The sequence below is a fragment of the Taudactylus pleione genome, unplaced genomic scaffold, assembly GCF_031769625.1.
Source record: "Taudactylus pleione unplaced genomic scaffold, aTauple2 ptg000936l, whole genome shotgun sequence".
NCBI lineage: Eukaryota > Metazoa > Chordata > Amphibia > Anura > Myobatrachidae > Taudactylus > Taudactylus pleione.
The window spans coordinates 497844-512105 of NW_028285337.1; the positions used below are offsets into that span (position 1 = coordinate 497844).

General features: G+C 46.3%; 1 protein-coding gene across 6 annotated transcripts in view; it reads right to left on the reverse strand.

Annotated features, from left to right (window-relative positions):
* Positions 1-14262, reverse strand: part of LOC148473312 (chloride channel CLIC-like protein 1) — a 144721-nt gene that overhangs the window by 98202 nt on the left and 32257 nt on the right. For all 6 annotated transcript variants that reach the window (XR_015872983.1, XR_015872984.1, XM_088459807.1 and 3 more), the window contains exon 5: positions 3351-3572. Coding sequence is in view for 4 of the 6 variants with exons in the window: in XM_088459807.1 (XP_088315933.1) it covers positions 3351-3572 (222 nt within the window). In the remaining 2 variants the exon portion in view is untranslated. The remainder of the gene's footprint in view (positions 1-3350; positions 3573-14262) is intronic.

Below are 14262 nucleotides of genomic sequence, written 5' to 3' on the forward strand. Positions count from 1 at the left end.
CTGACTTCAGTGGGCATAAACATGCATCCAAGAAGGATGTATAGGGGGAACCGGAAACACAGCAGGCTGGAAATGCTGTGGATATCACATTATGGGAGGAAGCGTGGGATCAGCCAAATGGTCCAATAGATGTGTCATAACCTGAGGCAAAGAGGACACCCAAGATGGCTTCTGTACAGAGGCTGGTAGACTGGATTGGTGAGGTGGTTCTTTAACACAAACCATCCTGTATAAAAATTGAGGGAAAAAGCCCGCCAAACAGTTTTTACATGACACCAGCACCGGGGCCTCAGCCTTCTGTTTACCCTTATTTTTAGACATAAATAAGTGTAAATGTGACTGCCTTCATAAGTAACAATAAATGTGAAGTAAAATTGAGAGACAAAAAACAAAAATTCCCCACACACCTGTAGCAAAGGGTTGAGGATAAATAGCAGTGATAGTTATAACTGACAGTTCAGAAATAAAGGCAGTAACAAAACAGCAGAGCTAGCATAAGTCACATACAATGCATACTATATACTTGCAATGGGCTTAGTGGGGGAGCGAATACACCGGTCGCCCCACTACAGCAACCTCCGGCGGGTCTCCACAGCCAGAGGTACGGGCTGACACACACTGTTTCCCACGAGTGCCTTACCTGCATCTACAAGTACCCGGCCGCAGTCCTCGGTCCCAACATCACCACTAGCCAGACTGCTGGTGCCCGCCGAGATCACTAGTCCGTTTACTTGTGTTGTGGCATCGGTGGAGGTAGATGGAGCAGCAGCATTGGCGTCCATTAGGATGTCTAATGCTGCTTGCTTTGAAGAAAAATTAAAAGCTTGGGACTGCTAAACATTCCCCCTGTTAGAAGATGCAACTGATCCTGCAGCAACAAACAAACAACTCACTACCTGTGGACAGGGGCGGGGTATATGTGTAGGAGAACCCAAGGCATCCTGTGAGCTGAAAGCTTAACTGTTTGGTGCCTGGATCACTCCAACCACAGTTCCCCATGGTATCCCTGTGGACCCCCTATGGACCCTGAAGAAGAAATCACGTTAACACATTGACTACAAGTGCGCAGCAAGGGAGCAACCACCTGCTTGGGAGCCTTATTCTTGGAAAACATTATAATGCAATCCAAGAATGTCCTACATACAAAAGTCTGAGCAGTAGTGTGTTCTGCAGGGGAGTGCAAAGAGTGCCAACATAGTATTAAAATACAATAAGTGTGCAATAAATGATATATAAATATATACCTTTTGCAGAGTATAAGAGCTAACTGACCAGGAGTGTCCCCAAAGTGACCGGTATTCAACAGCAGGGCACACACAGGTACACAAGCAGAAAGCACTGTATACACTCACATGCACACAGACCACTCAATACACTGACAGCAAGTGGGCAAATATTGCTCAACAAACCAGCTTGAACAGCAGGAAGGAGCTATAAATATAACATGGCTTTAAGGAGCGAGTTATATGGGGAGACAGGAGTCCAAGCGTCTCTCCCTGAGCTGTGCTGAGGCAGGGAATGAAAAAAATGGTCGCTCAGCTTCTCAGAGGAGGTGGAGACGGGTGAGGTTTAAACCTGGGGCGGGCTGTCTGCAGTGAGGAAGCGCACCCACGTGGGGGAGGGGCTAATAGAAGAAGCCTACCTGCCCATCTTGTGTGGACCCCCAGGGTCCCCAGCTATTAAGCGGTGTCCTATTCCAGACCGCCCTGGTGGTCTAGTGAGCGGCGCAGAGACAACAGGTGCCCTCACTACCAGCACTGGCGGTAGTCTCCTGCACAGCAGTGAACGCCGCAAGTGTGCATCTCCCTGCCAGCAGGAAGCCACTGTTACATAAATCCTCCAGAGTCCGGCTGTGGTATGTGGCACCGAGTCCCATGGAGTCCGTAGCCGAAGTCCCTTACCCAATCGCCAGTGCTGCAGCCGCTGGCGTTAGTGGAGCGGTGGTAATAGGTTGTATAGGACACCCTGCACCACCCGCTCAGTAGAATAGTAAAAATAAAAGAAATAACTAAAAGAAAGAATAGTCACGGGGAACGACTTAAAAGCAGTCACCCCCAAAAGAGTGCCTGCTCCTGCCGGCACCAAACTAAAACTGTCTGCTGGAGGCAGGATATAGAGTATTGGGAGCCTGTGCTGCTGGAAATGTAAGTTTAACTATTTGGTGCCCAGACTCTCCTCTCCAGGCTATACCCAGTGTTATCCCAGTGCCCCCTAGTGGAGGAAGAATAAACTAGCATTTTATGGCATTACATACCCACGTTGTTAGAGATTTAACAAAAAAAAAGAAAAGTTACACCCCAAGCAGAAATGCATTTGCTCTGATATTCTGTTTAATGTGCATTTGAAAACGCAAGTAAAAATGGATATGGAATCGCTTGAAATAATAATTTTTAGTGTTTCACTGTAACCAGTGACTATGTATCTTTCTGCAGCAATCCGCAGTGTCTTTTTTTTTCCCTTTTAAATAGCAAGTTAAACATGCATCTGATAGGCATTTTATATAAATCCCCTACTTTCTGTAAATGTCTGATAATACAGCCATACTGATCTACCCTCCACAGTGTTGTCCACTGTGCAGGAAGCTGCGGTCATTGTGTAATGGCAGATTATTATTATTATTATTATCATTTATTTACATGGCGCCACAAGTGTTCTGCAGCGCCTTACAAAGTACATAAACAAATAGGTTGATTTACATTCACTTACAGTACAGTACAATACAATACAATACATTACAGGACATGGATAATATACATTGCAACATTCGCGACCATAACACCCAGATAAGCAACATTGCAAAGCAACCAACTGTTAGGTGCCCTGGTAGAGAGTAAGAAGTAGATGAAGGTAGAGTAAGGAGAAGCACAAGAGGGTAGAGGGTCCTGCTCATAGGAGCTTACATTCTAAAGGTGGGGAATAAATGTACAGGGCAGGAGCCTTCTGCTCACTACATTATGTAACTGTGGTTGGCATGGTAGTCACATGACACAGGGAAAACAAGATTCTTCTTATAGCCTGCCAGAGTGATTTATACTAATAAAAAGACCTAAGTTATAGAATTCCTGTGTTAAAGCGCCATAAAATGCTAATTTCAAGCGATTCCATATCCATTTTTACTTGCGTTTTCAAATGCATGTTAAACAGAATATCAGAGCAAATGCATTTCTGCTTGGGCTGTAACTTTTCTTTTTTTTGTTAAATCTCTAACAACGTGGGTAAGTAATGCTTCCCCCCATTTCAAATACTGTTATCAGTTGATTTTAAGAACATATTAAAACATTCCTCCTAAGACATGTAGTTTTTGTCGATCTTTAAGTCTATGAAACAATTGACTACCAACAATCCCTTACCATAAAAGTGGTGAAGACGTCTATCCCAAAATAGTCCTCAAATTTCCACCTCCATTCTTCCTCATTATGATGCTTGAAGCGCACCAGTGTCTTGCTCAGTGCCTCATCAAGAGCACCCACATTCCAATCAGAATTATCAAGGAATTTCTGGATCTCTGTAAGCATATCCTTTGTAAGTATCACCTCGGCATCGTAATGTACCTCTGGCTGGGAGTCATCTGGCTGAGAAAAGAAGCACAGGTAATCTTTGCATGCTTATGAATAGTCTGACTACAGACTAAAAACAACTACTTCCCTGACTCCCTTCCCTCTAGATTGCAAGCGCTCACTAGCAGGGTCCTCTACCATATGTGTCTGCAAAATGCCTGTGGTCCTTGTTCAACTCCGTCATGCCGAGTTATTTTCTGGATGTTCACAATTTGTCTGTTAACTGCATTCATGCATTTGATATTCTGCTCAATTGTACTCACGTTCTGAACAACTACTACTACTATTAATGATCATACCCATGGGGTGATTGAATTGAATGCGATGTTGAATAGCCCCTGAAGGGAGCTCCCAAAGCTGTTCAATTCAACACTATATATGGTCAGGCTAAAGACTTTCTTCTCGCAACCTCCTGGGATATGAGGAGAAATCAGACAAAAGTGCCGGCCGCGCGGCTGTTTTCCTGCTTAGCACGTTAGTCAGAGAATACTGGTTCTCGTGACTAAATACCAGGTTAAGTTGCGAGAACCAGCATTCTCCAACTTAACAGCGCGCTGAATTGAATAGCTCTGGGAGCTTCCGGCGCTATACAACATCGCATTCAATTGAATTAAGCTCACTGTCTTCAAAAGAGGTCAACCCCTGATCAAAATTGCATAATGCTTAGGGCTCTCACTAATCATTCTGCCCCTAATTTCCATGGCTAGAAGGCTCACTTGTGGCATGCACTTCTTTCTCATTGAAACAAAAATTGAAATAGCACTAAATTTGTCCAGTAGGAAAAATAATCATGCCAGGTTTTGGCAGCTTTTCTTTGTTTCATCCTATAAATGTGAACCGCCAGCGATAAAACGCCTTTCCAAGGGGAAGCATCTACAAAGCAGTGCTTTCAGGTACAGTGCACATATGTGGTGAGGTGGTAAGTTATGTTAACCCTTAACACACTGTTCAAATGTCCCTGGGAAGTGGAGTATTGCTAAAGGATCATTTCCACAATCAGAGCTCTACTGAGAGATAGGCCCTTAAATCTCCACATATTAAAATGGGATAAAGAGATCTTTAGTTTGAAAGTTAATGGAATCAAACACAGACTTGTATTTTGTAGGACCCTGTAATATTTGGATTGGAAAGATGGTTACTCCCCTCTAACTTGTTACTACCGTGTTTCCCCGATAATAAGACACTGTCTTTTTTTTTTAACAAAAAAAAAAAAAATCACCATAGGGCTTATTTTCGGGGTAGGTCTTATATTAATTAATATTGACAGCAGTGCGCCTTATGCAAGCCCCCTTGTAGAAGTGCCCCTTATGCAGGCCCCTCCCTTGCAGAAGTGCCCCTTATGCAGGCCCCCCCCTTGCAGAAGTGCCCCTTATGCAGGCCCCCCCCCCCTGTAGCAGTGTCCCTTATTGCAGTGCACTTACCTGACTCGCCGCCGTCTGGGATGTCGCTCTCACCTGTGCGCTGACTGGATCCAACATGATCCAGCAGGCGTGGCCGCACAGGAGCCTCAGCGCGCGGGTGACGTCATGACGTCACCCGCGCACTGCATGACTGGGAACGCTGGTCTCTGCAGCGTTCCCAGCTCAAAATGAGTTGAGGTAGGTCTTATTTTCGGGGTAGGGCTTAATTTGGACCGGGTTACAAACTTAAGGGTAGGTCTTATTATCGGGGAAACACTGTATGCACGTATGATTGGTGTCTTTTGCACACACACACACACACATATATATATATATATATATATATATATATATACACACACATACATACCTACATACACACACATACACACAATGTATAATAATATAATATATATAATAATGTATATACATTAATGTATAATCTAAGGCAGTGGTTCCCAAACTATGGGGTGCCTTAGGACACTTGCAGGGGTGCCTCAGGTTGGTGGTGCAGCACAAACTAAAATTATTTCTGGTCATTGTAATGTATATATGTGAACAAACAGAAGTGCAAACCTGTCACCCACTATACAACTGATCCTAAGGATGACAAGTAAGCACAATTTACTTCACTTTACTACATTTTTTTCTGAATTTCTCAATACACGTAAACTTAGGGGTGCCGTGAAAACCATGCTGATACTCTAGGGCGCCGTGATTCAAAAAAGTTTGGGAACCACTGATCTAAGGTATAAATTGGCTACAAATACCAGAGCTAGGGTTCATACTGTTTTGGCTGTGTCTGTGAGGATCCTTCTGGGGAATATTCACATGGCATAATTACTAAAGATTTATTTCTAGAGTATTTTGGACATTACTAGACTTTCAGATAACAATACATGTAGTCCATGCCATAGTAATCTGAGAAGACAAAAATGATTCTGAGATAAAAAATGCACAAAACCTATACTTTTCAATAATACACTGCAGAATTTTACTGTGAATAATATTTGTAAAATAGGAAACGTCTCAAGATATACACAATATATAAACTAGTTAATAAATACTGTGCGCAGAACAAAGATCCAATAATTTTCCCCAGGATATAAAAAAAATCGGAAAGCTAGAAGCTTTATTTTTACACTTTAATTTAGCTTGATATGTATACAGACACTGCATAGGAGGACTACTACTGGGGGCACTGCAGTGGGGGGGGGGGGGGGGGACTGCTACGGGGCAATGCATATGGAGGACTACTACTGGGGGCAATGCATAGGGGGGACTACTACTGGGGGCACTGCACAGGGGGGGGTCTACTACTGGGGGCAATGCAGAGGGGGGACTTCTAATGGGGGCAATGCATAGCGTGGACTACCACTGGGGGCAATGCATAGGGGGGGGGGAACAGGACTACCACTGGGGGCACTGCAAAGGGGGGGCTACCACTTGGGGCACTACGTTGCAGGGACCACTTCTGTGGGCACTGTATAAGGGGCACTGCATAGTGGGGCCCAAAGCATATTCTTGCACCTGGGCCAACCACTCTCTAGTTCCGCCAATGTGGTTTTGACAAATGTCCATACTAAAGACAACTGTTGCAGCGGCCTGCGTAAAATCAATGGGTGACATGGGTTTAAGCTTGTAGACTCACAAACCCCCACATTAGCCCTATGGTTTCTTGCATTAGGATAAAGTAGTAAATCTGGCTGCCCGGAACTACAGTAACTTTACATGCAACTCAGCATAATCTGTATATTTTAAACTAGCTGGGATACCCGGCGTTGTCCAGATTTGAAGAATGGCCCTTGAAGTACTTCTGCAGCCTTCATTTTTTACATTGTCCTCAACTATAACCCCATTCTATTAATCCTGAAAAGGACCCCACTGTTTGCTAACATGGTTTTAGCCATGAAAAGGACTGATCCATCTATTTATATAGAGTATTTAGACACTTACCTCAACACAGAGGTATAAATAATGTTTTTGTTTTTCCATTTGCTTACAGGACAGAAATCAGTATAGCTTGCCAAATCACTGTGGTTTCAGAAATCATTGCAGAGCAGAAATCTCTGAAGACCAACACTGGAGACCATGGCATATGAAAATATGCTTGGAGGAAATGAGTAATGCTGCGTATCAACTACACAATATAAATGAACGATTGAACTATAACGATATCGTAATAGTTAATTAATCGTGCAGTGGATATGCCGTCAACGACCAGTGATGTGTGCCTCTGCTGGTCGCTGACGCCGTCGTTCATCGCCCTAACCTGCTGTCTAACCTGACGATATCCTCAGGTTGTGCAGGTTTGGGGATGAGGGAGGGTGCCCACACTGAACGATATATCATTCAGTGTGGTCTCAATGTCCACTGCACAATATAATGAACGATTGAACAATAACAATGTCGTAATCATTCATTAGGCGTGTAGTGTATATGCGGCTTAACTGTCACAGGTGCACTGTGACAGATGATCCCCCAACTCTTCCGTTGGATCTCACCCTTCCCCCCCACCGGTACATATCAGCCTGTGCCTTCAGATCAGTGCAGTTTTGGGCGCTGGCAGACATTCTGAGCAAACTTGCTTAAACAAAAATTTCAAATCAGAGACTCCACAGCCTACTTGGTGGGCACCATGTAGACCTCCATGGCCCTGACAAGCTTCGAGCATAGCCAAAAACCTAATCCTGGTCAAACTACACCACCATGCTAAATTTGGTGGAGCTAGGTACAAAACTCTAGCCGTGCATAAAGGACAAACAAACAGAAACACTTTCTCACTTATTACATCATTTGTTCTCCTTTCAGAACTTAAACAATGGTTGTCTCTCTCCCGGTAACATACTGTTTGATCTCACAACTCAAGAGATTCGCTATCAACAATTTAACTGCAGGCGGCTAATTGGTACAAACCTGTTCTAGTCATAATTGGAAAACTACAGTTTGGCCTTTCGCTTACTGTATCTACCAATATATGTATTTTCTAAAATGAATTGCATGTGTTAAATATAAATATGGTCATCTAATGGCTAAAGTTATAGTTGTTTTAACTTGTTGTATGAAAGTGTACAATAGAAATAGTAATGAGATGATTAGAAAATATTACCACAACAATATGTTGTCTTTGCACTCACCCACTTTTTAGGTTTGTATTAATTTTCTACTATCCTTAAAATAATGTAATACTTCACAATTAGAAGACTCATAGCCAACACAAATCACAATTCAATAGACATGTTTAGTGTGTGCACCAAATAAAGAAGCATTTTGTAATTATTTAATATATCAAATATGTTTGCCCAACAAATCACAATAGAAAACTATTTCTGTTTAATTTATTGGGGGAATTAGATATACAAAGAAAACCACTTACATTTTTTTGTTTGCTCATTATTTAAATGTTATTTGTAAAAGAAACAGAATCAGCTTTACATGGTTCTAGATTCGACAACTCCAATTGTGTAGGTAACACACACCATTACTGTATCAGTGCTATCACACATGCTTGATAACAGTATGCTGTCATCATGTTGACATTCAGACCATGTTCACGTTCTGAATATCTACATTTTGTACAACAACCAGTGAAAATTGTGATGGTCGTCACTGGCCTCTGTATATTTTTTGATTCAGTCAAATACATTTTACTGCAATGTTTTAAAGATGAAGGGTTCATATAAAAGTTAATTACTTTTATATAGGAGGTTCATATAAAAGTAACTAACAGGGCCTATATTTCCCAGTGTCAAAGAAAATTGATACCTACTAAAACGTCGTAGTTGCTCTGCTACTTTCATACATAACCTTTAGGAGTGTAGCATACAGTAATCAGGTGAGTCTAGAGTAAGCTCTTGGTAAACACTACATTTTCCTTATACCTAACACTTGGTCTGTTAGCTCTGTTATGTGCCAATTTCATATCTCTGAATTTGGGCCCTGAAGGAAATAAACTACGCCCTTTCCTTACTGTCCTATAGACTGGAACAAAAAGTCATACGATACCATTGGACATCCCCATTCCCCCGCAATTGTTAGCAGCCGTTACTCAGATGCTGCTTTTATTACTTTAATAAGATACAGTCCAATCTTACCAAAAGTAGTAAAAGGGGTAATCTGATTTTATCGCAAATGGGTACGTTATATAGATACCATTAAGACTTCCACCCAAACACAAATCCTTAAGATATTTGAATCCACAGTTTTTTTACCTACAAAATTGCTGGCAACACAGACAATCCCTAAAGACTGATTTTTTTATATGTATGCAGTGTGAGGTTTAGTTTCTATATCCAGAATGATGGTGGATTGTTATCTCATCTATCCCACCCTTCCTCATTGTATTTTCCTACAGATGTGATCCTACACATCTTTGCTGCAGTCACGCTAAGAAGTCCCTTTCGGCACACCAGATTCCATGGGACTCTGCTAGCGTCAGGCATGCTTCTGTTTTCCGCCAAAATGCATCTAATTCGCAATGTGGTGCAACTAGGACGCACCAGCAGACTGTGCTGATTAATTTGAAATGCAACAGTTTTATATCTGTGTGCGACTAAAGGTTGGTACACACTATACAGGTATACAGTATCTGCAGATCAAGTGATCTGTAGATATATCTGCAGATGATGGTTGTTCGTACACACTGAACAACCATCATCCGTGCCTGCCCGCAGATCCCAGCGATGGACAGATATGTCTGCAGACATATCTGTCCATCGGTTGTGCTGCACAGCCAATGCGATATGTCGGTGAACACCGACGTTCACCGACAAATCGCGGGTACACAGTGCCCGACGGGCAGCAGATAAATTGGGCCGATCAATTGATCGGCCAATATATCTGGTACCCAGCTTGAGTCTCTGAATCTGCATACGAATTGCCACAATTTAGCGGCTGCAGCTTTTTACATTCCAAGTTCCGTTGTACTTCATATACAGACTCAGGGGCACACATACATACTAGTATCAAATTAATCAGCACAGTCTGCTGGTGCGCCAGGAAAATAATATGAGATATGGTAAGAACTTACCCTTGTTATCTCTATTTCTACGAAATCCATAGGGTTCCACAGGATACCTTGGGGTATAGGTTTGACGTCAGTCATCGGGCACCATAGAGTTAAGCTTTCAGCCTCCCAGGATGCACTAGGGTCCCCCTCCTATACCCCGCCCCCGAGCCAAGGCACCTCAGTTAGTTACCAAGCCATAGGCCGGAGGAGGATAAGGAAGAGAGAGAAAAAAGATCTGGACACACACAAGAATCACATTCTCACCAAAGGGAGACGGAAAAACCGGTGACCATAGCAAAGCCCATCTGCAGCACAGGTGCGACAGGGCGGGAGTCCTGTGGAACCCTATGGACTTCGTAGAAATAGAGATAACAAGGGTAAGTTCTTACCATATCTCATATTTTCTACTTCAGGGACCATAGGGTATCCACAGGATACCTTGGGGATGTCCCAAAGCAGTATCCTTTAAGGGTGGGGACGCTCCTGTGCAGAAAGGAGAATCCGCCGCCCGAAGGAAGCATCCTGAGAGGCGAAGGTGTCAAACCTGCAATACCTCACGAAGGTATGGACAGAGGACCACGTAGCAGCCTTGTAGATCTGGACTGCAGAGGCACCACGTCGAGCTGCCCACGAAGGACCCACAGACCTAGTGGAATGAGCCTTCACAGAAGGAGGAACCGGCAGGCCTTCATGAAGATAAGCTTCAGAAATAGCCATACGGATCCAGGCTGCCAAAGTTTGCTTTGAAGCAGGCCAACCCTTTTTACGGAAGCCATAGAGGACAAACAAGGCGTCCGACTTCCTAAACGAAGTATACAACATAAGTCCTTAAGGCCCGCACATCATCCAAAGAGGCCTCACCCACGGAAAGACCAGGTGAGTTAAAGGCCGGAACAACGATTTCCTCGTTAACATGAAACTGGGAAACAACTTTGGGAAGAAACTCGGGCCGAGTGCGGAGCACTGCCCTGTTCCCATGAAAAACCAAGAAAGGGGGTCTACAAGAAAGAGCCCCTAAATCAGAAACACGTCTGGCCGAAGCAATAGCCAGAAGGAAAACAGTCTTAGCTGTTAGCCATTTAAGATCTACTGAGCCCAGTGGTTCAAACGGCGGTCCCTGGAGAGCCCTCAGGACCACAGCCAAATCCCAAGGCGCCACAGGTGGAACAAAGGGTGGCTGAATGCGTAGAACACCTTGCATAAAGGTACGCACATCCGGGATTGTAGCAATCCTACGATGGAACCAGACAGACAGGGCCGAAACCTGTACCTTCAAAGAAGCAAGGCGAAGCCCATGATCTAGTCCCGCTTGTAGGAAGGCGAGTATCCGAGACAGATAAAACTCCCGCGGTGCATAACCTCTCGGTCGACACCACTGGAAGAACGTATGCCACACGCGATGGTATATCCTCGCAGAAGACTGTTTCCGAGCTCGTAACATGGTACGCACTACAGAACTGGAAAACCCCCTGGACCTCAGCATGGCTGTCTCAACAGCCACGCCGTCAAAGACAGCCGAGTCAGGTCCGGGTGAAGACAAGGACCCTGTGACAGAAGGTCCGGTCGTAGCGGCAACCGCAGAGGACTGTCCACGGACAGACCCTGAAGGTCTGAGAACCAGTGCCGTCTGGGCCACGCGGGAGCTATCAACAGGAGCGCCCCTCCTTCCTGTTTGAATTTCCGGATTACCCGTGGAAGAAGGGAGACCGGAGGAAACAGGTATGCGAACCGGAACGTCCACCGGACGGACAGAGCATCCACCAGAGATGCCCCTTCGTCTCTTGTGCGAGACCCGTACACCGGCAACTTGTTGTTGTGCCGGGACGCCATGAGGTCGATCTCTGGAAGACCCCATCTGTCCACCAGCAGTTGAAAAAAGTCCGGGTGTAGGGACCATTCCCCCGGATGAACATCCTGGCGACTTAGAAAGTCCGCCTCCCAATTTAGCACTCCCGGGATGAAGACCGCTGATATGGCCGGAAGATTGCACTCCGCCCATACCAGGATCCGAGAGACCTCCACGAGAGCCGCCCGACTTCGGGTTCCTCCTTGCCTGTTTATGTAGGCCACGGTGGTAGCGTTGTCCGACTGGACCTGTACCGGATGACCCTGGAGAACCCAATGTGCCTGCTGGAGAGCATTGAAGACCGCACGGAGTTCCAAGATATTGATTGGAAGCTCCGCTTCTGTCGGCGTCCACCTGCCCTGGAACAAGTGTGGACCCGAAACTGCTCCCCAGCCCCGAAGACTGGCGTCCGTTGTCAACAGGACCCAATTTGGAACCCAGAACGGACGTCCCTTGCTGAGATGGGTCGTCTGTAACCACCAGGCAAGGGACAGGCGAACCTCCGGGGTGAGCACAATCGTCTGGGACTTCAGAGACTGAGGCAGCCCGTTCCACCAGGACAGGATCAGGTGCTGCAGAGGTCTGGAGTGAAACTGGGCATATTCCACCATGTCGAACACCGACACCATGGAGCCCAGTAACCTCATCGCCGAGTGTAGAGACACCCGGCGGCTGTGCAGACAACTGCGCACCCTCGACTGTAAAGCAGAGATCTTTTCCCCCGTCACGAAGATCCTTTGCTGTTCCGAGTCCAATAAGGCTCCGAGGTGCAGAATCCACCGAGACGGGATTAGAGTGGACTTCTGCCAGTTGATTAGCCAGCTGTGCCGTTGCAGTAGCGCAATGGTCAGGTCCAAGTGGCGTAGGAGCAGCTCTGGAGATCCTGCCACCAATAAAAGGTCGTCCAAGTACGGCAACATGCGGACTCCCTGCAGCCGCAGAGAAGCCGCCATGACCGCTATCACCTTGGTGAACACACGTGGTGCTGTCGCCAGGCCAAAAGGTAACGCCCGAAACTGGAAGTGGTCGCTGCGGATTGCAAACCTGAGGAACTGTTAATGGCGCAAAAGAATAGGGACATGCAGGTAAGCGTCCTGTATGTCCAATGACACCATGTAGTCCCCAGGTTCCAGCGCCAGAATGATGGACTGTAGGGTCTCCATCCGAAACTTCGGTACCCGCAAAGACTTGTTGAGAGCTTTGAGGTTGAGAATCGGACGATACGACCCATTGGGTTTCTGTACCAAAAAAAGATTTGAATAGAAACCCTGGCCCCTCTGGGAGAATGGAACAGGCACTATAACTCCAGCCTGGAGCATAGTGTGCAATACCTTCCGCAGCTCCGTAGCCTTGTTCCGGTCTGATGGTAGACCCGTGGTGAAGAATCGAGCCGGGGGTCTGTGCCGGAAGGAGAGGTCGTACCCGTGGGAGACCACCTCGAGAACCCAAGTGTCTGTCGTAGTGACCGACCAACACTGGGCGAACTGCAGCAGGCGGCCTCCCACTTTGGGATCCCCCAAAGGGAGGCCCGGACCGTCAGGCCGCAGGCTTGTCATCTGGCTTAGGGGCCGGACGTCTGGTACTCCATGCCTGCTTCCGGGGCTTGGCCGATTTCTTAGGGCCAGCCTGTCGAGGAAAAGACTGTGGTTTGGGCCTGCCCTGGGCCCTATAAGATCGAAAGGACGATGGTCCAGAACCAGAAGGAGCAGCGGCCGACGGGAGACAAGCCGTTTTGGCTGGCGCCAGCGTGGCCACAATCTTGTCCAGATCCGGACCGAAGAGAACTTCTCCGGTAAATGGCAACGCCTCCAAACCCTTTTTGGAATCTGCGTCCGCCTTCCAGGATTGCAGCCACAAGGTGCGACGAGCAGCCACCGCTGCTGAAGAAATTCTAGACACCAGAGTACTAATGTCTAAGGCCGCCTCGTTGATATAAGTGGCCGAATCACGGAGATTACCAATCAACTCCGCCTGTTCGGCCGGACAGTCGGAATCAAAAGACGCCTCTAATGAATCCGCCCAGCGCTCCATCGCTCTGGCAACCCAGCAAATGGCCATAGCCGGCCGTGCTGCCCCACCCGCAAGGGAATAAGCGGACTTCAGGCAGATCTCCACCTTGCGGTCCGTAGCATCCTTAAGGGAGGACATGGATGGCATCGGCAATGTGGCACTACGGACAAGACGGGTCACGTGAGAATCCACCTGTGGAGGGGATTCCCACTTTGCAAAATAATTATCCGCGAACGAATAAGCCACTGCCAGGCGCCTCTGCGGCTGGTATCTTTTGCCAGGCTGTTTCCACGCCTCCTCTAAATGGTCCACTAACTGACCCAAAAGAGGAAAGACTGTGGCATCGCCCTTCACATCTTTAAAAAAGGCATACTTGGATTTAGCCGCTGGGGGAACTTCGTCCTCAAACACCAAGGCTGTGCGGACTGCCCGAATAAGTCC